Source organism: Bubalus bubalis, chromosome 14, assembly GCF_019923935.1.
Source record: "Bubalus bubalis isolate 160015118507 breed Murrah chromosome 14, NDDB_SH_1, whole genome shotgun sequence".
In the NCBI taxonomy this organism is placed as follows: domain Eukaryota; kingdom Metazoa; phylum Chordata; class Mammalia; order Artiodactyla; family Bovidae; genus Bubalus; species Bubalus bubalis.
Genome location: NC_059170.1, coordinates 5,302,286 through 5,330,032, shown reverse-complemented (window position 1 = coordinate 5,330,032; position 27,747 = coordinate 5,302,286). Strand labels below are relative to the sequence as shown.

Sequence of the window (27,747 nt, the reverse complement as noted above, 5' to 3'; positions counted from 1 at the left end):
TAAGTAGACTCTTGCTGCTTTGTTATAAATATATTATGTACATCCAAAACATGACATTAAAATATTACTCCGTGTTACAGAAAAGATATTAAGGCTTTCTATTATTTACATTAAACAAGCAAGCACCGTTAAAAAAAATAATAACCGAAACAAAAAAGCCCCACTCTTCCTTCTCTGACATACCCTCAAGTCAGAGGGGACATCATGTCCCTTTCCAATGACCAAGACCCTTTGCAGGGGCTGTGCCCTTCGAAGACATCCTCCGATTAGAAACGTCAGCTCTGGCTGGAATCACACAGGCAGATGGGGGAAGGGTCAGGGAAAACAGAGTCCAGACTCGATCAGGAAATTCTGGCTCTGTCTGGCCGGCTGCCCCCAGACCCTTGCTGCACTGTGTCGCCCTTGGGTGGACAAGCTAGGTTGAAGGTGGTGACTGGGCGGGCTGTCCACCCAGGCCTTTGGAGTCAAGTCTGCAGGGCCATAGCGGGGTGACGGTCCAAGGACACTCAGCTGTGCCTGGGGGCTCCTAGAGCCCTGCGGGCAGACAGACAGGAAAAGGTAAGATGACTCAGTACCCCGATACCAGCCACGCAGAAGGGCTGCCCAATGGGGTAGGGGGGTGGTGGGCGTGTGGGGAGTTGGTGAGCTTGTCTTCAACCCAAGGGATGGCTGAAAGGGTGGGGTTCTTTTTTTTTTTTTTGCAGTCAGGCTTGGCAGACAGAGCAGCTCAGGTGGCTAGGGAGGGGCCAAGGGGAAAAAAAAAATGAAGGAAATGAAAAAAATCAGTGGCTCAAGTATTCTGTCACAAGAGGGGGGTGGGTGGGCTAGAGGTGCCCGGGCCCAGCCCAGGAGGTGTCCTCTCCACCTGGAGTGGCCAGCGCGAGGAGGCTGGAATTTGGCAGATGGCTTCAGTTTGGGGGAGCTGGGGAAGGTTGGCAACGAGGTGGTGCCTGGAGGAGTTATTTGATCTTCTGCGCCCATTTCATGTCATCTGCCCGAGGCTTCTCGCCTGTCAGGGCCTGGATAATGTCCTCCAGGCGTCGCCAGAAGCCCATCTTCTCCAGAGGGTAGTTGAGCCAGCCTGCAGCAGAGACAGGGCAGGGGGGTGTGAGGAGGGGTTGAATGGGAGAGCAACAGGAAGAGCAGAGAGACAGCTGGCCCTGCCTTGGGCAGCAGAGGAACCGGGAGTAGGTCTGCAGGGGACAGGGGAAAAGGGCTGACCAAGGAATATGGGGATGGGGGCTTCCCATCAATAGGCTGAGGGGCTCCTCAGACATACACCTTCATCCCTTCACTCACCTTCTTATTGAGCGCTTATTATGTGCCAGGCACAGAGGCAGTGTTTCCTATCAGTTGGCTCTAATGCCACCTCTTCCAGGAAGCCTTCCCTGACTACCACTTAGCAGCTCTCCAGGCCTGTCGCATCACCCATCCTTATTCCTTTGCAGCCTTCATGATAACCTGTAACCATCCTCATTAATTTGTCACTTCCCTGTTTAGTGTTGGTTTTGACCTCCAGCTCCCAACCAGAACCCCATGTTCTTTCACTGTTGATCCTGTTGGATCCTGGGGCCTAGGATGATGCCTGGCATGGTAGGTGCTAAGTGAATAGTCTTATTTCCATTAAATAAGTCTCATAATCTTATTTAATCTGTATTACAGTCTCCCACCTGAACCTTGAACTAGGTATTATTAAGAGTCCCATTTTCCACATGAGAAGACTGTCTTGGAGGACAGTCTCCCAGTTAGTACCTGGCCAAACCAAGACTGATCCGAGCCCTGGCTGAACAATTAAGTGATCTCCAAAACAGCCTAAAATTTACCCCTCCACCTGCTCCTAAAAAGCATGACGTTAGGATGTACAAAAAAATATTTTCTGTGGCTCTCAGTTCTGCTTTCAGAAAGGCAAAAACAAAAAACCCTACAAAATACCTGACCAAACTAAACCAAAGCAAAACCCAACCCCTGCTCCCAAACCTGGAGGTGTAGCTTCCTGAGACTGCTCTGTGCCAGGCAGTTTGCATCTGCCGTCTGACCATTCACACCGCAGCCCTGAGGGGTGGTGTGTGAGGGAGTGGCTGCAGCCCCATCTTGTGAATGAGAAAGCTGATAACCAGGGAGGCTTGTGAGCCTCTGAAAGTTGCATACGGAGGAGCTGAAGGTTATCCGAGTTGGCCTGACTTAACAGCACGCATGATATATTTAACCTTAAAAAGATACCCACGGGCCCCGGAAAACCTGCTTGCCTCACCTCCTGGCACTGGCTCACTGACTCCCCATGTGGGCCTCCTGACTGCCCCCGGGCACATGTACAGGCCTCAGGGCCTTTCTACTTGCTAGTCCCTCTGCTTGGATCGATCTGTCATTTATCTGCAGGGCCCCTCTCACAGTTTTCAGATTTCTGATCTCCCCCCGACTCTCTGCTCTTCACCCTGCTTTGTCTGTCCCCGTGGCATCTCTCACACCTGGAGTTTGCCAGCTCTTCTATCCTGGCCCTTACTCCACACCAGCCTCCTCGCTGCTCCTGAAACAAACCAGGCATGTGTGTTCCTGCCTCCTTCACCTATTGCTCCTGTTGCCTGGAGAGCTCTTCCTCTAGGTCTCAGGACTCTCTCCCTCAGTTCAAATGCCACCTTCTCTGGGAGGCCTTCCCTGACCACCTCATTTAAAGGGGCAAAGCTCCCTACTTCCCTCTGCTACCCACTTCTGTGTTATTTTCTTCTTGGCAGTTAGGACTGTCAGATGAAGCACTTACTGCCTGGAATGTCCCCTCTTAGAATGCTATAAAGGTAGGGATTTTTGTGTTTTGTTCAGTGCCACGGCACATAGTAGCACTCAATACATATTTGCTAGATGATGGATGGGTGGTTGGAATCACAACTCTATGAAGAGGGTGTGTGTGTGTCTGTCTTATTTATGGCCATGTCCTTGGCACCTAGAAGGGTGCGTGGCACGTAGTAGGTGCCCAAGAAATGCGTGTTCTGAGAGAAAGCTCCTCCAGGACTGTGCTGCCCCCCTGTGACCTCTGCCCCCAAGCCTAAGGATGGAGCAGCAGTGGGAGTGGGGCAGCGCGCCCTTCTACCCTGTGGACGCACTCGTGGTGATGTCGGCCCCAACCCTAAGGATGGAGAAGCAGTCGGGGTGGGGGCAGCGTGCCCCTCTACCCTGTGGACGCACCCGTGGTGATGTCGGCCCCAACCCTAAGGATGGAGAAGCAGTCGGGGTGGGGGCAGCATGCCCCTCTACCCTGTGGACGCACCCGTGGTGATGCAGAAGTAGGTCTCGTGGGGGGAGACGTGGTGGATGCGATGGTGTTTGCGGGGCAGGATGACGTGCCAGTCCTGCAGGAAGACAACCCAGCGCGGCAGCCCGAAGTACGTGTGTGACCACTTGTGGATCTGGTTGGTGAAGGTGCCGAAGATGATCAGGCAGAAGACGAAGCACTCCCAGGGGTACAGCTGCTCCAGGACTTCTGCGGGGTGGGGAGAGGGTGGGTGCCCACGGGCCCCAAACAGCTGTCACATAGGCAGGGGCCCACTGCCAGCCTGGCTCTCACCCCTTGCCCCTGGGCAGCAAACTTCCTGGGACGGCAGGCACCCTGGCCTCCTTCTAACCTCCCACATGGCCTCTGGCAGGCTCAGACTCCCCTGTGGCCTTAGTCTTCCCTTCTGCTCAGTGGGCAGAATGGGAATAAGCAGAAATAATGGTTGAGAATGTGGGCTTTGGAGTGAGGCAGGGCTGGGTGCAGGTCCCTGCTCTGACATTTCTTGACTGTGTGAACAGAAGTCAGTGACTCCACCTCTTTACATCTCAACTTCCTCAACAATGAAGTGGGAATAAATCTCGGTCCGGATCCCCTAGAAACAGAGCCTCGCTAAGACAAGGACTCATGTGCACCTGATCTAACTGACTGGGGAGGGGAATCTTTTGAAAAACACCCAAGGGAGTGAGGAAAGCAAGACAGGGCAGGGGAAGAGTTAAGCAAAGATGGGATGGGGGGAATCTTGTCTCAGCCTGATCCGGGGAGGCGGAGGGTGGATTCTGAAATGCTGATGACTCCACAGAGTTGGTCCCACTCAGAGGCAGGGGCTGGTCTTTTGCAGGCTTTTTGGGTCACTGACTTCAGGCTTATCCCAAGGGGAGGGGCAGGACCTGTGCTGGCAGTTCTCAGAAGGGAGCTCACAGCGGCTCAGAGCAGCGGGGACAGGATGTGGTCGGACACCACACACACTCAGCCCATCTCCCCACAGGGGGCTGCTCTGAAGACCAGCGAGGTGTCAAGTTGCTAGAACAAGAGCTGGCTCAGAGGAAGGGCTCTTCCCCCATATTCCCCCACACTGAGGTCACTGAGGCTCAAAGAGGTGATGGGACTTGCCTTGGGACAGGTTCCCTTCCCCAAACAGGCAGGGCAGAGATCTGAACTCAGGACTCAGTTTGGATCAGGCTATATATACTCTTTCCACTAAGCCCAGGCAGCAAGATCAGAAGCCCCCAGGGCCAGGCAGGTGAATTCAAATGAACAAGGGCGGGGGGAGGTTGGGACCACAGGGAGCAGCGGGGACTGTGGCAACCTGGAGAGCGTGCCTCTTGTGCAAGGGGGACCCCACAGCTCAGCCCGGCCCAGTGCAGCCAAGTGGGAGCCAGGACCCAGGTGGCCAGGTCGGACTGTTCCAGAGAAGTTGGAAACATAGATCTTTATGTCAAATATCCCAATTTTACATGAGGGCAACTAACTAAACTTTTATAACACTGAGGGGCGAAACACCCACACCAGCTACGGGAGGCTCGTGGGAGCGGGGTGTGTGCTTGTCCCCAAGGGCTCCCTGGAGGTTCCCCTGCCACCAGCTGGCATGCTTACCTGGGCTCTGGGTGCGGAACTTGTAGGCCATGTTTAACAGTGGCAACAGCGTCAGCAGGCAGTTGTCCCCGTTGGTCTCGATGAAGTCGTGCCGAGTGATGGCTGTTGGGTCGATGTGATGCTCCCGGAATGGCCGGATGAAAGCCTAGGTGAGGTGGGGGGATGGGAGAGGGGGCCCAGCCGACCAGTCAGCCCCTCCCTGACCTCCTGCACACACACTCAGCACGGGAGCGCCTCCTTGTCTCTGGCATGCCGCCCCAGCACGGCACTGCTGGGGTCCCCCAGCCTTCAGGCTCCGGGTCTAGCAGCTTTAGCAGAAGATGGGTGGAAATGACCTGGTGGGACCTTCGGCTGCCTGCTCCTCTGTGGGCCTTAGTCTCCGGGCCTGGGCTATGGGGCGGGGTGGGGGGGTGGGGGGTGGGTTGGCGACAACCTCCACCCTCCTCTCCTACCCTGAAGCAACTGAGGAGACCCCTCACACTGACAGGCAGGACCCTTTTATTTTTTCCAGTATCCAACCCCTCCTTCTGCTAAGAGCCTCCGCTTCTTCTCTTAGTACCAGTTGCTCCAATCAGACTGCCTCCTCGGACCCTGGCCCGGCCAATCAGAGCATCCCATTTCTCTGGCCACAGTGACTGGCTGTGTGACAGCCACGTGACCCAAGCGAGGCCAATGGTGATGAGTCGTGGGACTTTGGTCCTAACTATGGGAAAAGGGGCGGTCTCCAGGGAGCACTGAGCCGGGAGGATGGACCGTGAGGCAGCGGATGGCCATCGCGGCCACCTTACCAGGGGAAAGCCCGCATGAGAGTGGAGCCAGCAGCGGGGAAAGCAGAGACAGGCGTGGAGAGGGACAGGGTCCAAAGAATACAGTCTGTTCGTCCTACTGGACCCAACCACGCCCTAGTTTGGCTTCTAAAATTTTTAGTACACAAATCAGTACGTTTCTGTGGTTACTGTAAGTCACTTCAGTCGTGCCCGACTCTGTGCAACCCCATAGACGGCAGCCCACCAGGCTCCCCCATTCCTGGGATTCTCCAGGCAAGAACACTAGAGTGGGTTGCCATTTCCTTCTTCAATGCATGAAAGTGAAAAATGAAAGTGAAGTCGCTCAGTCATGTCCGACTCCTAGCGACCCCATGGACTGCAGCCTACCAGGGGTTTCCGTCCATGGGATTTTCCAGGCAAGAGTACTGGAGTGGGGTGCCATTGCCTTCTCCCTTCTGTGGTTAAGTGTGTACCAGATTTTCTATCGCAATTGAAACGTCTGACACCAGATAAAGTTCAATGGAAACGAACAGTGAGGTGCAGCAGGGCAGGCAGAGGAGTGCCCCCAAGTTCAAGGGGGTCCAGTGAGGTGGACATGTATCAGAGCTCTCTGTCCCAGGCCTGATGCTTTTGCTTCCAGGAAATCACAGGAGATTCCTGTTCTGGTCTTGAAGGCGGGGGAGCGGGGGCCAGGCTGGAACCACAGTTTTCAGATTACAGATAGGAAAACAGGCTCAAAGAGGCAAGAGGACTCAGCCCAGGTCAGACAGCCCCACCTCCTCCTGGAGGAGAGAGGCTGGGCTTCGAGGGCTCGGTCAACATACGCACCTTCCCCACAATGGGCAGCTCCACGGAACCCCAGGTGTCGGCTCCCCAGTGCACCAGGCCGGACAGGAAGTCAGCAAGGAGAGCCCCTGCCACTGTGGACAAGAGGAGGGTGAGCCGGAGGTGCGGGGAGTCGAGGGCACGTCCCTACCCACTCCCCACCCCAATTCAGGAAGTCACTCGCTCGCTCATTCAGGTTAGGGTGTTCCCTTTTCTCCTTGGGACACTTTGCTGCCTGTGAATGGAGCTGCAGTCTGTCCCTTTACTTGGTCATCCCCAGGGAGACGCAGGGCCTCACTTGCTAGGTGAGTCTGGAAGAGTAAACTGGGCTCAGGTCGCCCAGCCTTTCCCTGTTAGGAGCCGGCTGGCACTTCCTCTCTGACCCACGGTCGCCCCGCTCTACTCCAGTGCTACTGGTGATAGACGGCAAGGTCATTCTGGGGTTTGGTGTCAGGAAGGACCCGAGGTCCAGACAGAAGCCACACCCCCGCAACCCAGCTTTTACCAACAGTCAATGTGATCACTGGGCCCCCAGCAGCCTTTTCAGAACAAAGACCCCTCAGAGAGCCCCCAAACCACATGCTCACTTGAGGGTTCAGTATAATCCAGAGGGTAAGTGCTGTTACGCCTGGACTCACACGCCAGCTGTCACTTACCAGCTGTGTGACACTGGGCATGTTCCCTAACCGCTCTGTGCCCCAGTTTCCTCTAGATGGATGAGAATGAGGATGATTTAAAAAGAACATGGCAGCTACCGTCTACCGAATACTTTCTCAGTGCCAGACACACTCGATCTTCACGAATTCTCACCATCTATTAGAAGCTGGTACCATCTTTATTTTTACTTTATAGAGGTGGAAACTGAGGCTTGGAGAACAGAACTAACTAGACTGAGGTCGCATACATGGCAAGTGGCAGAGCTAGGCTTTTAAGCTACCTTGGGGCCCAAATATCTTGGGAGGATGCACCACGACACTGTCCACACGGGGAAACCAAGGCCGAGTGGCCAGCCTGCTGCCCAAGGCGATGCCCCAGTACCACCCATCCTGCTCCCCACCGCCTGCATCTCAGCCCTGCTGGCATAGTCCCCTTCCTGACACCCCCTTACAAGCCTCTGGGTCTCTGCACTTGCTCTTCACCCTGCTGGAACATTCTTTCCCAAAATGTAACACAGCTCACTCCCTCACTTCCTTCAGATCTTTGCCTCAAAGGTCCCCCAAGGACACCTCATCTAAAACCGTAAGCGCCTCCATCTCCCAGCATTTCCTGCCTCTTTTCTTCTCCAAGCACCTATCACCTTGGACTTCATTTCTGTTTACTGTCTTCCCCTATAAAAACGTCAGCTCCACAAAGTCAGGAATTTTCGTCTTTCGTTTATGGCTGCATCCCACTTCTTGGCACAAAATATGGGTCGGTACACACGTGTTGAATGAATCGATGGGAAGCGCTAAGTACAGTCTGTAGTGCAGAGGGAGCCCTCAATACTATCATTATCTTTGCTGTTGTTCATTTAGTCCATAAAGGTGACATTCTGCCAGGGACCTACTGTGTGCCCTGCACTCGAGCCAGAGATGCATCGGACTTTGGCTGAGCTCATGTCATCGGGACAGAGAGATAAGGGGCAGGGGGATTTGCCAGGTGGTACGGCGGAGAGGAATATGCCTGCCAGTGCAGGGGACACGGGTTCGGTCCCTGGTCTGGGAAGATCCCACATATCGCAGGGCAACGAAGCCTGGGCACCACAAACAGAGAGTAACCCCCGCTTGCCGCAACTAGAGAAAGCCCGCGCAGCCAGAAATAAAAAAAAAAGACGACAGGGTGAGGAAGGGTGACACTGCCTGGGGGCCGCGCTGGGGAGGGGGAGGCCGTGCCAGGGCTCTAAGGCCGGCGCACAGGGCTGGGCAGTCGTGCTGCTCAGGGGCGGTGCAGGGAGGGCGGGCCGGGCTGGGGAAGGGGCTGGCGAAGGCTGGGAAGCCCAGGGCTTCTGCACTTGCTGCTCCTCTATCCGGCGCGCCACCCCCTCCCTGAGACCCCTGAAGGGCTGGCTCCTCCTCCGTCTTCTAGCTCAGGGTAAACATCATGAAGCCCCCGGCTAAAGCCATCCTCCCAGGCAGGTGCTCTTGGTCACGTCTCCTTGCTTGCTTTCTTTCACCGCACTGGTCACCATCTGAGGGGACAGCCCCGTTTATTTTCCCCACTTCTCGGATGCGGAAGGGGGCTCAGGGAGGTTGAACCACCTCCCTGAGTGGCAGACCTGGTTTGAGAAGAGGTTAGTCTACCAGTCTCCAAAACCAGCACCCTTCCATGCCCTTCATCTGTGCCTCAATAGGTCCGGGCATTAACAGAGCTCCTACTGCATGCCACAGGATGCCGTGCACACACGGCCTTGTGTCTTCCACGAGGGAACAGCGGCACTGGGGCCAAGCGCAGGGGGAGCCAGATCAAGAGCTGGAGTCACTGCTGTGTGACCCTGGGCAAACTCTGCCTGCTCTGGGCCTCAGCATCTTCCCTTTGCCAGTGAAGGGTCGGTGGAGGCGCCTCTCGAGCCCCCGTGCCATCAGCCTGAGCTAACGCTGCCTCAGGAGAATGCAGCCCTCCAGCAGGCTCCCTCATGGTGCCCAGTTTCCCTCCTCACCCTTTTTCCATGCAACCACCAACCTGCTTCCCATAATTATACACTGGTTTGCCAACTCTGGGACTTGACACAGATGATCCTTATGGGATATGCTTCTTCGGGTCCAGCTTCCTTCACTGGCATGATGCTTCTAGAGGCATCCATGTGGTTGTCTCAGGAGTTCATCCTTTTCAGTGCCAAACAGTGCTGCCCCACCTGGATGTACCACGGTACGTTCATCCATTTTGCTGGTGGACAACAAGGCTGTTTCCAGGTTGGGGCTGGAATGACTCGGCTCCTGTGAACTGCCATTCACAAGCCTGTGTGAGGACATATGCCCTCATCTTCTTTGGGTAAAGATGTGAGCCATCTATCTACCTATCCATCTGCCCACCCACTTGCTTATTTAGTTTTACTTGATATTTATTGAGCACTTATAGTTACCAGGCCCTGTTCCAGCACCTTAAATGTTTTATCTCTCTTAATCCCTAAACTGTACCAAGGCCAGTCCTAAGCCGGTTACAGATCTCATCTCCTTAATCGTCCTAAGCACTTAATCCTTACAGATGATGTGTGCGTGCTAAGTCGCTCAGTCATCTCCGACTCTTTGCGACCCCACGGACTGTAGCCCGCCAGGCTCCTCTGTCCATGGGATTCTCCAGGCAAGGATACCGGAGTGGGTTGCCATACCCTTCTCCAGGAAATCTTCCCAGCTCAGGGATCGAACCTGCATCTGTCTCTTGTATTGGCAGGTGGGTTCTTTACCACTAGCGCCACCTGAGAAACTCCTTACAGATGACAATGATAATAAAAATGATATTAGAAAAATGTTTTGTAATTACAGTTAACACTAGGGTGCTTCCTGTGTGCTGGGTCTTTTGTCAAAGGTGTTAAAAAAGTGTATTATTGGGAATATAAATCCCCACAGATTAAACACGTGCTGTGCAGCAACTTCTCTCCAAGGGGAACAACAATACGAAAAGGAGGTGGTGAGAGTAACTTTAAAGAAACCCAACAAACACCACTTGAGCCCGGTGGTCAAGGTCAACGTCACGGGGATCAGTCATGCTGATAGTATATATCCTTGCTATAGATGGTGATGAAAATGGCCCTTGACCTCTGGGCTCTTCCTCTACAAGACACACAGCCCACTAACAAAAACACTAGACAAATCCCAGCAGATGAGCATCCCACGAGACACCAGCACTCCTCCAAACTGTCCAGGTCACTGAAAACAAGGAAGATCCAAGAAACTCACAGCTCAGGAATCTCGACGGACATGACAACTAAATGTGATGTGGGATGGTGGACGGGATCCTGGGATAGAGAAAGGGCAGCAACTAAAAATTAAGGACATCCGTACATGTTGCTGTATTTAAAATGGATAACCAACAAGGACCTACTGCACAGCGCAGGGAACTTTGTTCAATAAGCGGTATCCTGGATGGGAGGGGTGTCTGGGGGAGAAGGATGATCTGTGCGGCTGAGGCACTCTGCTGCACACCTGAAACCATCACAATGCTGGCAACTGGCTGTCCTCCAGCATAAAACAAGAAGCTAAGACACAACCAGCCAGCCAAACAAGAAAACCCAAGAGACCACACGGCTTAGGGTTCCATTTACATGAGATCTCCAAAATACGAAAATCTACTGATACAGAACGGAGATCAGTTAGGACTTAATGCTTAAGAGGTACAGGGTTTCTTTGCAGGGTGATGAAAGTGTTCTAAAATTGAGCGTGGTGATGATTAGGTAACTTGATAAATTTACTAAAAACTACTCAATTGTGCACTTTGTACGGGTGAATGCAATATTGGGTGAACGATATGATGACAAAACTGTTACCTAAAAAAAATTTTAAAAACTGAAAAAAACTTAAGGACCTCTGAATAAACTATGGACTTTACTTCATAATAATGCATATTGGTACATTCATTATAACACACATATGATACCAATATGAGGTGTTACTAATAAGGGGAACTGGGGCCAGGGCTTATATGTGACCTTGCTGTACTGTCTATCTGCTCATTTCCTGTATATCTAAAGCTGTCCTAAAAAAGAGAGTCCATTTAAAAAAAGTGTATCATCTCACTTCATGTCCACTGTGATAGGCCCCACCACATCCCACTTGCCAGAGGAAGAAATGAGACCTGGAGGGTAAGGAGGGGTCAGAGCTGCTGGTCAGTGGCCAGAGACCAGAGAGAGGGCTGTTCATGATGATGCTGAGCCTTCATGTCCAGGTCTGAGACAGGAACGGTATTTACGTTGCTTAAGTACCATCAGCTAATAACAGGCAAATGCAGGTCCTAAGGGTTTCCCAGGTGACGCAGTGGTAAAGAATCCTCCTGCCAGTGCAGGAGACACAAGAGATGCAGGTTCCATCCCTGGGGTGGGTAGATCCCCTGGAGAAGGAAACGGCAACCCACTCCAGCATTCTTGCCTGGGAGATCCCACGGACAGAGGAGCCTGGCGGACTGCGGTCCACGGGGCTGAAAAAGTCAGACACAAAGGAGCGACTGAGCACGCAGTGCAGGCCTTGGGACACAGTAAGCGGCCCCCAACACAGCCACCGTTAGTAGTTAAATGCCGCTCCCCTCTCGCAGCATCTGCGGTGTCATCTGTCCAGCGACCAGCCCCTGGCCCTTTCTGGCTGCCCAGCAGGGAGGAGGGACGTGGCCTTTACGGAGATGCCAGGAATTATTTTTGGAGAGAAGAGAGTCCTCCCCCCCAGCCCCCGCCTCCGGGAGGAAATGGCTCTGTGATCTATGGGCCGTGGCCGTTTCCAGAGTGCAAGTCCAGGCCTCCAGGCCTGCTGCCCGAGTCCTCTTTAACGGGAGCAGGGCTGGCAGAGGCGGGCACACAGAAGCTTCTTTGTCCCAGGGCTGGTGTCAGCGCCTGCTGGCTGGCTCACCCTGGGGGTGGCCTGAGCCTGGTCACCACCCTGCCTGCAGGACATGGGGCCAGGCTAGGAGACCATGATGACTCACCCCAGCTACCCTGACTCACCCTGAGACCCTGAGACAGCCCCCTGGGGCCTCCATTTCCCCACAGGCCATGTGCTGGGACTTCTCTGCTTCGCCCACCCTGAGGCCTGGTGTGGAGATGGGGCTGAGACAGAAACAGACACTGCTGAGGGCTGGTCCCTACGGTGTAGTGTGTGTGTGTGTGTGTGTGTGTGTGTGTGGTCGCTCAGTTGTGTCCGACCCTCGGTGACCCCATGGACTGTAGCCCACTAGGCTCCTCCGTCCATGTTATTTTCCAGGCAAAAATACTGCAGTGCGTTGCCATTTTCTCCTCCAGGGATTGAACCTGCGTCTCCTGCAATGCAGGCAAATTCTTCCCCTGCTGAGCCATCAGGGAAGCCCTGGTCCCTCCGGTCCTGGGGCCAAATCTTGTCTTTACCACCTTTCAGCTCAAATCCAGCGGAGACTCCTCCTCCAGGCCAGACTCCTGACCCGAGAGGCCACCCACGACCCGAGGCCCTGTGACTGCCGGATCACTGCTGACCTCTGCGCTCACTGTGTCTTGCGTCCGGAACCCCCACCCTCCTTTGCCAGGAATTTCTAGTCCCTCCATCGGGCACCCCCCCCCCCCCCATTTTCCCTGCACTTTCCCCAAGTGCAGCAAACCGCTCAGGGCTCCCACGGTCATTCCTGGGTCACTCATCCGCTGCGGCCAACGCCGTCCTTGTGTGGGCCGCTGAAGACCTCCAGGGGGACAACTCCAACAGTCCCTTGTGGCCCCGTCTTGCTGCTCTGCTTGGTGGGTGCTCCTCGCTGACCCCCAAGTCTTCTGAAACACCTTCTCGTCCAGGTCTGCGCGACCCTGCCCGGCTCCCCATGTTCCCTCTTGGCTGGCTCTTCTTCCTCTTCCCGCCCTGGAAGTCTCAGGCCTCTTCTCTGTTCGCACAGAGAACCCCCGAGGGTCCCTCCACCAGCACGTGGGCTTCAAACAGCGTCTCTCCTCCTGGGACACCAGGATTTCTGGATTTCCGGTTCAGGTTTCCTGCTGGAGGCCTTCTGGTGGCCCGGTAGGCAGCACCCCAGGCAGCTCCTTTCTCGAGGCTCCTCCACTTCCCTCCGGGATGTTGGCGGTCACTTCCCTCAGGGCGCCGACCCCTCTCCCTCTCACCACCACAGCCAACCTGTCAGCACCTTCTGACAGCTCAACTTTCACAGCGCACCCGGCTCTTACCACTTCTCACCACCTCCGCTGCCCTTCTGGGGTCTGGGCCACCTCCTTCGCCTCCCCTCCAGCCCTCCCTGCTGCATCAGATGTTGGCTCCAAGGGCAAAAGGTCAGTTTTCATTCCAATCCCAAAGAAAGGCAATGCCAAAGAATGTTCAAAACAACCACACAATTGCGCTCATCTCACACGCTAGTAAAGTAATGCTCAACATTCTCCAAGCCAGGCTTCAGCAATATGTGAACCGTGAACTTCCTGATGTTACAAGCTGGTTTTAGAAAAGGCAGAGGAATCAGAGATCAAATTGCCAACATCCACTGGATCACTGAAAAAGCAAGAGTTCCAGAAAAACATCTATTTCTGCTTTATTGACTATGCCAAAGCCTTTGACTGTGTAGATCACAACAAACTGTGGAAAATTCTGAAAGAGATGGGAATACCAGACCACCTGACCTGCCTCCTGAGAAATCTGTATGCAGGTCAGGAAGCAACAGTTAGAACTGGACCTGTAACAATGGACTGGTTCCATATAGGAAAAGGAGTACGTCAAGGCTGTATATTGTTACCCTGCTTATTTAACTTATATGCAGAGTACATCATGAGAAATGCTGGGCTGGATGAAACACAAGCTGGAATCAAGATTGCCGGGAGAAATATCAATAACCTCAGATATGCAGATAACACCACCCTTATGGCAGAAAGTGAAGAATTAAAGAGCCTCTTGATGAAAGTGAGAAAGTGAAAGAGGAGAGTGAAAAAGTTGGCTTAAAGCTCAACATTCAGAAAATGAAGATCATGGCATCCGGTCCCATCACTTCATGGCAAATAGACGGGGAAACAGTGGAAACAGTGTCAGACTTTATATTTTTGGGCTCCAAAATCACTGCAGATGGTGATTGCAGCCATGAAATTAAAAGACACTTACTCCTTGGAAGAAAAGTTATGACCAACCTAGAAAACATATTAAAAAAGCAGAGACATTATTTTGCCAACAAAGGTCCGTCTAGTCAAGGCTATGGTTTTTCCAGTGGTCATGTATAGATGTGAGAGTTGCACTATAAAGAAAGCTGAGTGCCAAAGAATTGATGCTTTTGAACTGTGGTGTTGGAGAAGACTATAGATTCCTTTGGACCACAAGGAGATCCAACCAGTCCATCCTAAAGGAGAACAGTCCTGAATATTCATTGGAAGGACTGATGCTGAAGCTGAAACTCCAGTACTTTGGCCACCTGATTTGAGGAACGGACTCCTTGGAAAAGACCCTGATGCTGGGAAAGATTGAGGGCAGGAGAAGGGGATGACAGAAGATGGGATGGTTGGATGGCATCACCGACTCAATGGACGTGAGTTTGAGTAAGCTCCGGAGTTGGCGATGGGCAGGGAGGCCTGGCGTGCTGCAGTCCATGGGGTTGCGAAGAGTCGGACACAAGTGAACAACTGAACTGAACTGAACTGAACTGGCTTCAAGGGGACAATCGTCAGTGACTTCTCATGGCTTGTAGAATAAAACTCCAGACCACGGCCTTTAAAGCCCTGCATGGCTGGGTCCCCACGAGTCTCTGATCTCCCTCTAATTACTTTTCCTTTGGTCAATTTTCTCCAGCTACACTGGCCTTTCTCTTCTCCAAGTGCTTGCTCAAGCTTACCCCAAGCTTGAGTCTGGGGCTTACCCCAGACTCAAGGGTTTTGCACCTGCTGCTCCCTCGGCCTGGAATACCCCGGAGAGAACCACTTGACCAGCTCCCTCACCGCCTTCAGGTCTCTGTGCAAATGTCACTTTTCCCGAGAGACCTTCCCTGACCTCTTACCTCATCCTCCCTGCCAGTTTCCGCCAATCTTGACTTTGCCACCCAGGATGGCATGATCTATCTGTATTTATTAACTGGGCACCTTTTCAAGGCTTCTGGCTCCTTGGCTTTCTGGGGCTTGCCAGGGGCACCAGAGCCCCTGGGAGGTAGCAGCAGGCTAGTGGTGGCTTCTGTAGGCTGGCACAGTACCCTTCCTTCCGCCGTGTCAACACAGAAATCAGGGTGGCTACTTAAATCGATCAGGAACTGTGCAAACACTGCTATCAGAGGACTGCCGGCTGTTATCAGTCCAGAGGCAAAGGTGCTTGTTGGAAGAGCTTGGCTGATAAGCAGGTGAGAAATCTCCTGACCCCAGGGCTGGAAGATCTGGCCCCAGTCGGGGGAGGGAGGTGGTGACCTACCCGGGGTGCCCAACCTCTTGGCTCACTCAACCCACAAAGGGGCTCTGGTGCTACGGGTCCTTTGCCCAGAGGAGGCCCTCTGCTGAGAACACGCTCCCCCTCCTAGTGGAGGCCTACAGTCCCTAGTCAGGGAGTCTGTGGTTTAGGAGATGGGCAGGTCTGGATACACCATCCCAGACCCTGCTGCTGCCCAACAGGCCAACCACCCGGGTCCCAGAGCTAAACTCTCTCGCTCAGTTGCCGCCTACAGTTCAAAGAGCCCAGGGTGGGACTTGGCATGTGGCGGTGTCTGTTGTTGTGCAGTTGTTCAGTCGTGTCCGACTCTAGCAACCTCATGGACAGCAGCCCGCCAGGCTCCTCTGTCCATGGAATTTCCCAGGCAAGAACACAGGAGTGGGTTACCATTTCCTCCTGCAAGGGATCTTCTGGACACAGGAATCATGTCCGCGCCTCGTAGGTCTCCTGCACTGGCAGGCAGGTTCTTTACCACTAGTGCCACCTGCGAAGCCCTTGGCATGCAGTAGCCTTGGGAAATATCCACAGCTAAACTGACCATTGAGGCAAGGTCTGAGCCCCGGGGAGGGGAATGTTGGGAGGTGCCCCCTCCCTACCTCTCCCCAGACGCTGCCCTCTCAGCAGGGATGCATCTGGCCCTCACAGTGGCCCCAGCCAGTAGGCACTACGAATGGCCTCACTTTCCAGATGTGGCAGAGAGGCTCAGGGGTGTAATGACACTTGCCCAAGGCCACAGAGCCCGGGAGCGGCAGAGCTGATGTGAGTCCAGGATGTAGCAGTCTGCTTGTGATCGCCCCCAGATGGGGTGTTGGGGCTCACACTGTCGACACCCCCGCCCTTGAATGTGCTCCTCTGAGGCAGAGAGGCCAGGGGTGCAGGTCCTCGTTGCCCCTGGACAGAGGGGGGCATGTCCGGCTCTGTGGGCAGGGCCTGGCTCCTCAGCACTAATGGGTTACCCTCTTTCCCTTCCAGCTGGTCCGGCCCCCCAGCACATGCCCACTCCTACCGCAGACCCCGACGGCTCAATTAGCAGGCCCAAGTGCTACTGGCCTGAGGCCAGGATGCTGTTAATGAGACTGCAGAAGCTGAACACCTGGGGCCGGCCGGCTGGACCAAGGACACAGCGGCCACTGAGCCTGGGGACGGGGCGACAAGCACTGGAGTTAGAGGGGAGAGCGGAGGGGCAGAGTGCGGACAGGAAGGAATGACGTCACTCCAGGACCTGGGCGTGGAGACAATGAATTAGAAACTGTGTCGTGCTTTCCGTTTTGAGGGGTGACTCCAGCTGGTCCCCGCTCTGAGGCTCGGTCTCCTGCTCTGTATAACGATGCCAAAGACGGCAGTGCCCGTTGCCCAGGCCGTGGACGCATGAGGATGGACTGGCAGAAACCACTTGGCAGGCACCGATGTGTGCAGCTCGTCCATTCATTCACTCACTGCTTTGGTGAGTATTTACAGAGCACCTACTGTGTGAGGCATCGCGTCCAGGGACACAGCAGCAAAGACGCACAAGTCCTGACTCTCAGGGAGTGGGTGTGTGACTGGGGGAGGCAGGGGACAAAGAAACAGCACATAGGACAGAGTGGGGTGTGGGGTGCACGGCAGGGCTGCTGTTGCTGCGGGAGGAGCTCCCTGAGGGGCACGAGGCAGTGAACCACGCAGGGCTCTGTGGGAAGAGTTCAAGCTCAGGAAGAGCATGTGCAAAGGCCCTGAGCTAGCAGCCTGTCTGACGGTGCCCAGGGAGGCACAGTGGGGTGGCTGGTGTGGCAGAAGTGGGGTGAGCTGACAGGAGGAGGGCAGTGACAGAAGGAGGGATGGGGGCTGTGTCAGGGAGCTGGTGTTTTGTTCTAAGTAGACTGGGGACAACAGACCAGTGGTGTGACCTCATGGGGGATCCAATGGGATCCTCCCGGCTGCCTGTGGACAGTGGACAGTGGAGGGCTGAGGTGGAGGTGGGGAGACCACGGAGGAGGCCTCTGCCACAGTCCAGCCTGGAGGGTGATGCTGGACCAGGGAGGGGATGGTGGACGCTGGATACAACTCAAAAGCAGAAGCAGGAGACTCGCTGATGGTGTGGATGTGGAGTCACAGAGGGGAGGAGCTCAGGATGACACCCAGGTCTCTGGGCCAAGCTGGACACAGATGCCACGTGTGCGCAATGGGCGACAGGGTCCCCACAGCTCGAACCCCATTCCTGTGCACGCATGTACACACACGGGTGTGTGAGTCGCCATCAGCATGGGGCAGACACTAGGTAGGTCCCTGGCCCCTGGGGAAACCGAGGCAGGCAGCGGGGCTGCGGCACTCACCCATGCCCAGCATCACGAGGGGCGTGTGCTCCCAGCGGGCCAACAGCAGGAGGTGGGCCATGTTGTGGGCGATGAGGCTGAAGCACAGGACCACGCAGCACCACTCCTGGAAGCGCTTGCCTACAGGGAGAAGGGGCGAGAGTGAGTGCAGGGCGGAGGGCCAAGGCCGCGGGATCAAGGATCAGAGCCAGGTGGGGCCGGTCTAGGGAGGGCTGTGTTCCATGAGTCCACAGTGCAGACTGCAGGCTGAATGCAGGGACAGCCTGCCCATTTCACAGAGTGTCATTGAGGCCCAGAGAATGGGACAAGTCTGTCCAACGTCATATCCTCCGGGCTGGCTGTGTTAAACCAAACCCTTCTGCGCACAGGCCTGCTGCCCACGAGGCTGGCCTTACATGGGCCGAGTCTTTGGCAGGCAGGACCAGAACGTTGGTCTCGTGTGCCCCTTCGGGCTCTCTCTGGAGATCCCTGAAGGAATTTTAATGAGCTTCTTTTTTAAATTCTCATTATCCTATCACCTGCCCCCTTCTGGTAGGCAATCATTTGGAAGCGCTACAGACAGCTTTTAATTATGCATGTTCAGACCCTGTCCCACATCCATCAAGCGGGGCTCCAGGCAATGAGTCAGGAATTCAGGAGAAAATGGTTATCACTTCCATGGCTCCAGCCACAGGGCCGATGAGGAGGTCTCAAACTCTTAACATCTCCAGGGGCTGGACAGGTGGTTTGAAGCAGTGAGGTGGGCTGGGTGGGGACAGTGGGATACCACAGCACACGCGCCCCTCCTAAAGCGGGAGGCACTAACTGGCTGACTACTCCCAGGACAGGGAGTGTGGGCTCAGGGAGGTCAGAGGCTCGAATTCTCAAGAGGAGCCAGAAATCAGGATGCAGGTATGAAACCCTCTCTATAATTTAGGCACGTATTTTTAATATCCTGTGGGCTGGGACAGGCTGATTCACTCAACTGCAGCTTTGTTGACCGTATCGAGACACTGAGAATAACCTCAGTGTCCACTGCCTGGGGAATCAGACAAGGTAACTTGGTGTACAGTGTCTCTGTTGCCAGGCAAAAAGCCTGGGTGACTGTTCCTATGTGGCTGACGGAGGGACTGGAAATTCAGGACAAACTGGTAAGTGCAAACAGCAAAGTGGTGAACATCCATTTACCAAAAAAAAGAGAAAAAACAAACACACAAACAACTGTAGAGTTAAGACTGTCTTTTCACCTCCTTTTGAATTTAAAATTTATGAATGCTATATTTTAGCAAAAATCTCACAATTATAAATTAAAATTTAAAAACGCAAAAGGAAATAAAAGCACCGCCTGGGTGACACAGCATATGACATGGCCCCCAGGAACACTGTTTTCTCAGGCAGCTGGTCTCAAGGACAAATCTCCTCTTGCAGATCTCTCCATGGAACCTCCACCTCCAGGAAGCCATCCACAATTCCTCCTTTAACGCCTGGGCTCCCCGACCATGGGGCCCATCATGGGAAACTCTGCCTGCAAAACCTCCATCCTCCTCTCCCTAAATGTCAACTCAGGAGGCCTACGACCGTGCCTGCCTTGTACAGCAGGGCCCTGTGCTTTGGTGCTTAATAAATGCTTGTGGAATAACAAATTCCTAACCACGATCCTAGAGGAAAACTGCCAGGCTTTGCTTCTGGGCACCTTTCACTGAAGCGCTGTACAGGGACCAGGCTCAGAGAGAGAATGGGCCTTGTCCAGGCTGCACAGAGCAGACTGCGCTCCAAGCCAGAGCCAGAACTTCCACCCTGTGAGAAGACCAAGGTTCCAAGTGGGCCAAGGACATGCCCAGGGTCGCATCCCTCGTACAGACAAGGACCTTGGAGCCCAACAGGGCCAGGATCCTCCAGGCCTCACAAGGTGGCAGGTGCAGAAGCCCCTCGCTGCCCACTCCACAGTCAGGGGCTTCTTCCTTGGCACCCCGGGGCCCTGCCACCCCAGCACCCCCACCTGGGGTCACCATGACGGGACACTGAAGGGCCTTCCCTTTCGTGGCTCTGGTCTGCGGCCAGGACGGGGGGAGCTCAGAAGCAGGAAGCTGGGAGGGCCGGTGGTCAGGGACGGGAGATTCCTCAGTATGATCTGCAGCCCCCCAGCCTGCAGCGCCAGCAATGAGATTAAGTGACAGGAACAATAACCAGGCCAATTGCGGGCTGGGTATACCGTGCAGCCCACGCCAGAAACTCTGCAGACCCACTCCCCCTGTCTTGTCTAATTTATCCATCTATGGCTGCACTTCAGTCCTTCCCAGCATCAGGGTCTTTTCTAAGCATGAGATGGTTGGATGGCTTTGCATCACTGATTCAACGGACATGAGTCTGAGTAAGCTCCTGGGAGGTGGTGAAGGACAGGGAAGCCTGGTGTGCTGCAGTCCATGGGGTCGCAAAGAGTCGGCAACAACTGAGCGACTGAACAACAAACGGCTGCACTGGGTCTTCTTGGCGACACACAGGCTTTCTCTGGTTGTGGGGCGTGGGCTTAGCTGCCCGGTGGCATGTGGGATCTTCCCGGAGCAGGGATCGAACCCACGTCGCCTGCATTGGCAGGCAGATTCTTTACCACTGTAATACCAGGGAAGTCCCCTCCTCTGCCATATTTTGCTCTTAGTTTTTTTTTTAAAAAAGGAGCTACACTTAAAAAAAAAAAAATACCCTAAATTCCTATTTTCCTGCTTCCTTTAAGAACACAGGCTCTGGCCACCCCAGGTCTGAGCCCCCCTCAGATGGGGGCAGAGCTCCTGGCTTCCCCAGCCCTCTCTCCTCCCTGAGGCCTCATCCTGGGGGGCTTCCCCTGGTGGCAGCATGGCCAGGCCCCTGCAGTCGTCTGGGTTTTCAAAGGTGAGGCCCAGTCTTTCATTCAAGTCTCAGTGCCTCGAGGGAGGAACTGTGTGATCCCACTTCCTGGATGAGGAAACTGAGGCTCAGCAGGAAAAAACCAAGAGCTGTTTGGATCCTGTGCCTATAAGGGGGAGACCTTAGCCTGAACGTTTGGGGCTGTCGTGATTCCAAAGATAGCCCAACTCTCTCTCATTGCCATGGACAATGTCCCGAAATCTGAATATTTTCCCATCTAAACTGTCCTCTAAGCTCTGGAGTCTTCTGCAGAACAAGTGCCTCAGCTATGACCCAGAAAAAACACACCTATTATAATAAGCATTCACAGAGCACCTCTTCCATACCAGCTACACTGCCAGGGAGGATCCCAGCCAGCCCGGCCTGCAGTACACCAAAAGCTGGGGGCTATCTGCCCCGGCCTTCAGAAGAGCAAACTAGGCCTGGAGAGATGAAGTGTTCAAAGTCCCTCGAGAGCCACCAAAGCCAACATGGACAGTTAGCCAGGCCAGGACCGCACGGTCAAGGGGTCTAAATGGTGTCACGTCACAGATGGGCAGACTGAGGCTGGGGAGGGGAAGGCCTTTCCTCTGCATAGAGGGCTCGGGCCACCTCCAGCACAGCACTGGGCCTTGCTTCCCCAAGCCAGCCCCTGGCCTGAGCAGGATCGGAGCAGAGGGACAGAGGTGCTGCCCGCTGGCCTGGGGAGGGGCCGGGCTGGCGTCTGGTGGCTGTGCAGGGCTGGCAGGGGCGGGGCGGGGGCATCTCTGCTTTCCTGGGGACAGGTCACAGCCAGAGGCCTGGCACCAGGCCTGCCTCTTCTGGTTTCAGTCAGACAAGCCCTGGAACCTACCCTTAAGGTGGGTCCAGGGCCACTAGGAGACCCTCGGCCTCAGGGAGGTGGGGGGACAGGAGGTAGCGGGGAGGCAGGGACCAGAGAGATGCAGAGGAAGAGAGACAGATGGGAGAGAACAGCATCAGAGACAAAGAGACGTGAGAGACAGGGAGAAGAGGAGGAAAGAGAGAGATGGGGGCTCTCTACATACATGGAGATGGAGAGAATGAATGTAGCCAGAGAGAGGGAGAGATAAAGACACGGAAATGAGGGAGACAGAAACCCGGGCCAGGAGTGTGACAGACCAGCCTGGCCAGGAAAGGGCCTCGGGAGGCCCTCTGGGGACAAAGCCCAGCTCAGCTCCAGGACGGCAGGCCAGGACCCCCACCTGGCACTCCTGACACCCTTGACCTCGCCCCCCACCCACGCTGAGTGCCTGTGTCCCACAGGCCGGGGGGTGACCAGGGGCTCCGGGGACCTGCCAAGATCCACCCCTGGAGCCAGCGTAGCCACATAGCCAGAGGTCAGCGGGTACCTGCCAGGATGCGGGACACCCACCTCGCCTCTGGGCGTGCCCGTGAGGGCCTGCCCAGCCTGCCCACCCTTCACAAAGGCTGCACCTGGGAGAGGGTCTGCAAAACCCAAACTTGGACCCTCTATGGCTCCCAGGCCCCAGGCACGTCCTCGGGGCAGACTCTCAGGGTCCAGGGGATCAGGCTGAGGCTCTTCACCTCAAGCTGCCCCGATCAGACCCCTCATGGCTCTCAGCCGGCACGAGGCCCACCATGTCTGCTGCCAGCCCTGTGGGCATGCTGGCCTGCCGCCCTGGAACATGGGCCCCCTCCCGTACCCCCACCCCGGGCGGGCCCACCTCCCACAGCAAACATTCGGAACACGGAACCCAGAACGCCCCTGAACAGTGTTCAGGTTCTGGCCCTGCTAACTCTCTGTGTGACCGTGATCATCACTCTTTGCTAAGCCTCAGGGAAGGTCTTAAAGATGGACAGGGTGCAGCCACTCCAGGCCAGCCAAACATATGGTGTCCCTGGCGAGGCTGACCTTCCCCTCTGGTGGGCAGAAGCAAGCCGAGTCCCAGGCAGGACAAGCACTGGGAAGAACATGTGTTGGGGGTGGGCTATGAGGAGGCTCTAGGGGTCTCTGTTTCCTCCCCTGTAAAATGGAGTTGATACCAGGATACCCCTGAGACACCTGTATATATATAATAAGTTATAAATTAGGCAAAGTCAAGCATATATATATATATATATATATAGGAAGGCTTGATAGTCATGTCCGACTCTTTGCAACCCCATGGACTGTAGCCTACCAGGCTCCTCCCTCCATGGGATTCTCCAGGCAAGAGTACTGGAGTGGGTTGCCATTTCCTTCTACCAGGGGATCTTCACATTCCAGGCAGATGCTTTAACCTCTGAGCCACCAGGGAAAGTCAACTCTCCTAGAGAGACAACTGTAGGGAGGCTGAAATGAGAGCGTAGGAGGGAAACGCCCAGCACAGTCAGGGACCAATGAACGTCAACTATGTTAACTGCCTCATTATTGCTGCCAGCTGTCACCGTACCAACCTACCTCTGGCCCCGTGAATCTCAGGAATTCAGTCCTGGAACCCAGAACCCTTCCTGACTCTGCCCTGGCTCCCTCTGCTCCAGCCCACGGGCCGCCTCCGTCTCCCACAAACACTTCAGGCTTGCTCCTAACCTCAGGGCCTCTGCACTTGCTGTGTTCTTGGTCTAGACCAATCCTTCCTCAAATATCTTCAGGCGTCCCTCCCTTCTGGTCTCGGGTCAAATGTCACCTGTTCAGGGAGGCCTTAACTGCCCCCCCTAAAATGTGACTGTCCCCAACTTCTCCCTTTTTGGCTATTTCTTCTGCAGTACTTGCCACCACTGGGCAAGTAAGCTATTTCCCTTATTTACTGGGTTTACGAAAGCCCAGCTCTGTTTTCCCTGTTTTGTTCACCACTGTTCCCTCAAGGGTTAGAACAGGGACTGGGACAAGGGTCCCAGTGCTCAATATGTATTCAGCCTGGTCCCTTACTTTATAGGCCAGGCCCAGAGAGATGGAGGTGCTTGTCCAACATCAAGGGACAGAGGCAGGCAGAGGGAGGCCTATGGAATTTAGAGAAGCCAGTCTCTTTCTGCTTCACTCCCCCTCTCCAGGCACTCCCCTTGCCCCACCCAAACTCCAAGTCGGGAGGAGAAAAGGCCTCTGATTGCAGGTCTGGGGCACCAGGAGACTGTCTGCACCCTTAAATCCCTGGGGGGCTGTCCTTCAGACGGTGAGGGGCACTTGGGGAAACCAGAACTGGACAAAGGTGCGATCATGGTGGAATGAGAAGTGGGGGTCCACAGGGGAGGCTCAGAACACCCTTATGATTTTAAGGTCTGTAGGGTTTACTCGAGTGGGTGGAGCTGGACACCAAAGGAGGGGGCCTTTGAATCTTACCCTGGATTTCCAGGTGGTGAGCCTGAGGACCACAGAGATGAGGCAGTGTACCCTAAGACTCACAGGAGAGGTTGGGCTATGGCATTAATAACAGGGATTCCCTATTGTATGCCAGGCACTGCACAAGATGGATGATCTCATTTCCCCTTCCCAGTGACACTAAGGAACAGATAAGCTTTATCATGTACCCATTTTAGAGGTGAGGAAACTGAGGCTCAGAGAGGGCCAGCACCTTGGCCCAGGTCACATAGTTAAGAAGCAGAATCAGGATGCTAAGTCCAGGCTGCCCAAGGCAGCACCAGAGGTTTTAGGTCCACAAGCTGGGTGCTGGGGGAAAGGTTGAAGACACTATGGCATCATGGGCCAGGTGCCCAAGTTAGGTATTAAAAAAAAAAAAACAAAAAAAAAACAACAGACTCAGAACATGAAACTGCAAATCCAGAAAGGTCTCTGGTGATCTGGGGCTCAGGTCATACAGACAGCTATGGCAGAGATGGTATGCAAACCCTGGCCAGTCAGGGCAGAAAGCCAAAGGTGGTGGCGGACTAATTCTCATCCCAGGCAAGGGACATCTATGCTTGGTGTCCCCCTCCCCCTGCCCGGGGCAAAAGGAAAGATGTCAGAATGTTTGACAAATAAATAAAGCTGGATGAGCTGGTGACACCCAAGCATAGGGACCTCCCAGTCACCTGACTCTGGAGTTCTCAAAGGCAATTCCTTAACCCCTGGGGACATTTGGCTCTGCTGGGGCCTGGCAATGAGATTCCTGAGGCTCAAGTGGAAGTCAGAGAAGGGGGTGGAGGTTGTTGCTTGCTAGAGCAGAAATGGTAGGCCCAGCAAGCAGGAAGACACCGGGACCTTGTCCTGGGGGCAGAAGCAGAGCAAGGGTCTCTAAGTTTGCGGTCTGGTCTGTGGATACCCCCAAGTCCTTATGGAGGAGGTTAATATAAAGATCTACACGGGGGGGAGGAAATGGCTGGGACTGGGGCTTAAATTTTGAAAGAAAGCTTAAACTGGAAGGTGTGCAGGGAGGGCCCTCACCACCCAGAATTTCAAAATACAGGGTGAGAGTTAATTCGGGGGGTGCGGGGGGAGGGATGAGGGTCTGTAAACTGAAGCTATAAATCTAGGATGGGGCTTTGGAGGAAGGGCGTCTGGGGCACTCGGTACCTGGGGCCCCCTGAGTTGAGGTTCCCAGAGCAGACCTGATATGCTCAGATTTGTGGGGTGAAGTCCAGGCAGGGGTGCAGATAGGGCCCTAGGTGTGAATCTGTATCTGGGGAACCTGGGATAGGGTGTAATTCTTAGGAAGGGGGCCAGTGCATGTCGCTGAGTTGGGGGGACGGCCTTTGGCTTGGAGTCCTGGAGTGGTGGGTCCCCAAGACTAGGGGCTCTTTACAGCCGCGGGGACCCCGGGCTAGGATTGGGATCCGACAGCGTGATGGGAGCTGTCCGTAGCCCGAGGAGTTGATATGGCAGCTCCTTGATCCGGGGGCTGTCTTTGCATCCAGAAAGCCCCATGGCTGGGGTTCTGGTTTGCGCTTGAAGGGGCGCTGGGGTGGGGTCCCCAGACTTATGGGAGCTACTTGCAAGTTAGGAGCCGCGGCTAGAGCTCTGCATCGGGGCCTGAGGCTGGGGTTCCGATCCAGGGGACCCGGGATCGCGGCCCCGCAGCCCAGGCTGGCTGGTGACTGCGGGTCGGGAGGAGGGGGCCGGAGGTCCTACCTGGGGAGTAGAGCGCGGCCAGCTCGCGGGCCCCGGCGTGCTGCGCGCCCCAGCGCCGGCAGGACGCCGCCTCATCGTCTTCAAGCTCCGGCTGCTGGCCTGGTCCGTCTTCGGCGCCCGCCATGGGCCCTCGCCCGGCCAGCCCGGTGCGCTCCGCTGGCGGCGACGGCGGTGGCTGCGGCGGCAGGGCCGCGGAACCGCGGCGAGATCACGCCGCCCAATGACGGCCCGGCCCGGGGTGCGGTCGCGGCGCCGGCGGGGGTCTCGCCCGGCCGGGCGTCACAGCCAATGGGGGCGCGCGCCTGAGGCCGCGCCAGCCAATCAGCGGCCGCTGAGCCGCAGCCAACCGCGGCGCGCGAGGGGCGGGCCCGCAGCGTACGGAAGAACCGGGAGGCGGCGCGTCTCGGCCGCCCGAGCTTCACTGCGCGTCGCCGCCGCCCTGCGGGTCCGGGCGCGCTGACGGCCCCGGGCGGGCTGTGTTTACCCCCGCGGTGCCCCCCGGTGCCGAGGGCCGAGGTCTGAGCGGGCGTCTCCTGGGCACTCCCAGGCCGGCGTCTGTGACGGGCAGGGGACGCGCGGGGAGGGGAGGCCCCGTTTGGAGGGTCCCTGGCCTGGGCCGGTTTCAGGGTCTCCGAAGACCCCGAGCGTCGCCCCCCACCGTGGGCTCAGCTCGCGCGGTGCCCCCGGGGACAAGCCTGACCGGGGGGTGGGGGCAGTGTCCCCCGGAGGGAGGAGACAGGAAAGTGATAAGAGTCGCTGTCAGATTTGGTGAGCGCTGACTATCTGTTGGGCGCCGGGCCAAAAGCTCGACCGCAGGGTGTTTTTAACTGACAGTCAGGAGCTGGGTGGCCTCCTCAGAGGCCCCTGTCACCGCAGCGCCCGGAGGTGCCCCCTTCTCCGGTCACTGTGACATCACCCCGCCTTCCCAGTGCTTGTCGGAACGGACGGTGCCAGGCTCCCCCCTCCCTAGAAAGCAAGCTCCCCAGGGCTAAGACTTGCTGAGTTCACAGCTGTTCTCCCACGTCCCGATCAGCCTAAGTGAAGTGAAGTCCCTCAGTCGTGTCCGACTCTTTGAGACTCCATGGACTATGCAGTCCATGGAATTCTCCAGGCCAGGATACTGGAGTGGGTAGCTTTCCCCTTCTCCAAGGGGATCTTCCCAAAGGGCTCGAGTAAATGCTTATGGAGTGAATTAACTCTCAAATGAATTTATTACCTGAGCTGGAACTCGACCGGTCTAGCCGACTACAAAGTACGGAGTAATTGCTCACATAAATTCCACACCGCGTCACCCGCCAAATAGGAGCTAAGAGTGTTCAAGAGGTGGTGGAAGGACCCGAGAGGTACCCAGGGGGAACAGGGAGGGGAGGTAAGACCTCATTCTGTAAGGTCTTTTGGAGGCTCCATCCTTGTTCTCTGAAGGTTTAAGCCCTGGATTGTCCCAGTTCTAGGAAAAGTCAGTCACCCCAGGAGTGTTTCCTGGGCGTTCCCACCCTGGGCGGCCACGATCCCCCGCCAGACCCACGCCCCTTTTCTGTTTCTTTGTGTATACCACCTCCCAGGAAAGAAAAGCGCGCTTCCTTGGCAGGGAGAGATTGCAGTCTGCAATTCACATCCTGCTGAATTCTGGCAAAATTTACTGGCTTTGCCTTCTTGTAGCTTACACAGTTCGAATTTTCAATCCAGGAGATTAAGGTGCCTTGTGTTGAGATCGGCTGGATCTCAGATTTCAGGGACACACCCTTCCAAGCTCTGCCTGTGTCCCAGACCTCCAAGCAGAATGAGGTGGCTGGTTCCTTCTGGTGTCGGGAGCTCCCCTAGTGGCCAGCACAAGATGGATGATGGACAGACAGGTTATTCATTTGCTCAGGGAACACATTTGTTAAGCACAACCTGACCCAGGTTGCTGTAGGGAAAGAGCAGGGAACGTGACTGTCATATTTTCTCTCATTCTGTGATTGTTTTTTCACTTTCTTGATGGTGTCTGATACACAAAATATTTTTACTCTTGAAGTCTTACCTACTTTTTTCTTTGTGCTTTAGGGGTCATTATTTCCTCATTTTTAAAATAACTTCGTCA

At 55.3% G+C, this 27,747-nt stretch overlaps 1 protein-coding gene across 1 annotated transcript; it reads right to left on the bottom strand.

Annotated features, from left to right (window-relative positions):
* PEDS1 (plasmanylethanolamine desaturase 1) lies at window positions 1-25,910 on the bottom strand. Its single transcript, XM_006048338.4, has 6 exons — window positions 25,668-25,910; window positions 17,786-17,905; window positions 6,454-6,545; window positions 4,859-5,003; window positions 3,260-3,472; window positions 1-1,081 (listed from the first exon to the last, which is right to left on the bottom strand). The coding sequence occupies exons 1-6, from the start codon at window positions 25,789-25,791 to the stop codon at window positions 960-962; spliced, it is 816 nt and encodes a 271-aa protein (XP_006048400.4). The 5' UTR covers window positions 25,792-25,910; the 3' UTR covers window positions 1-959.
* Window positions 25,911-27,747: the final 1,837 nt, after the last annotated feature.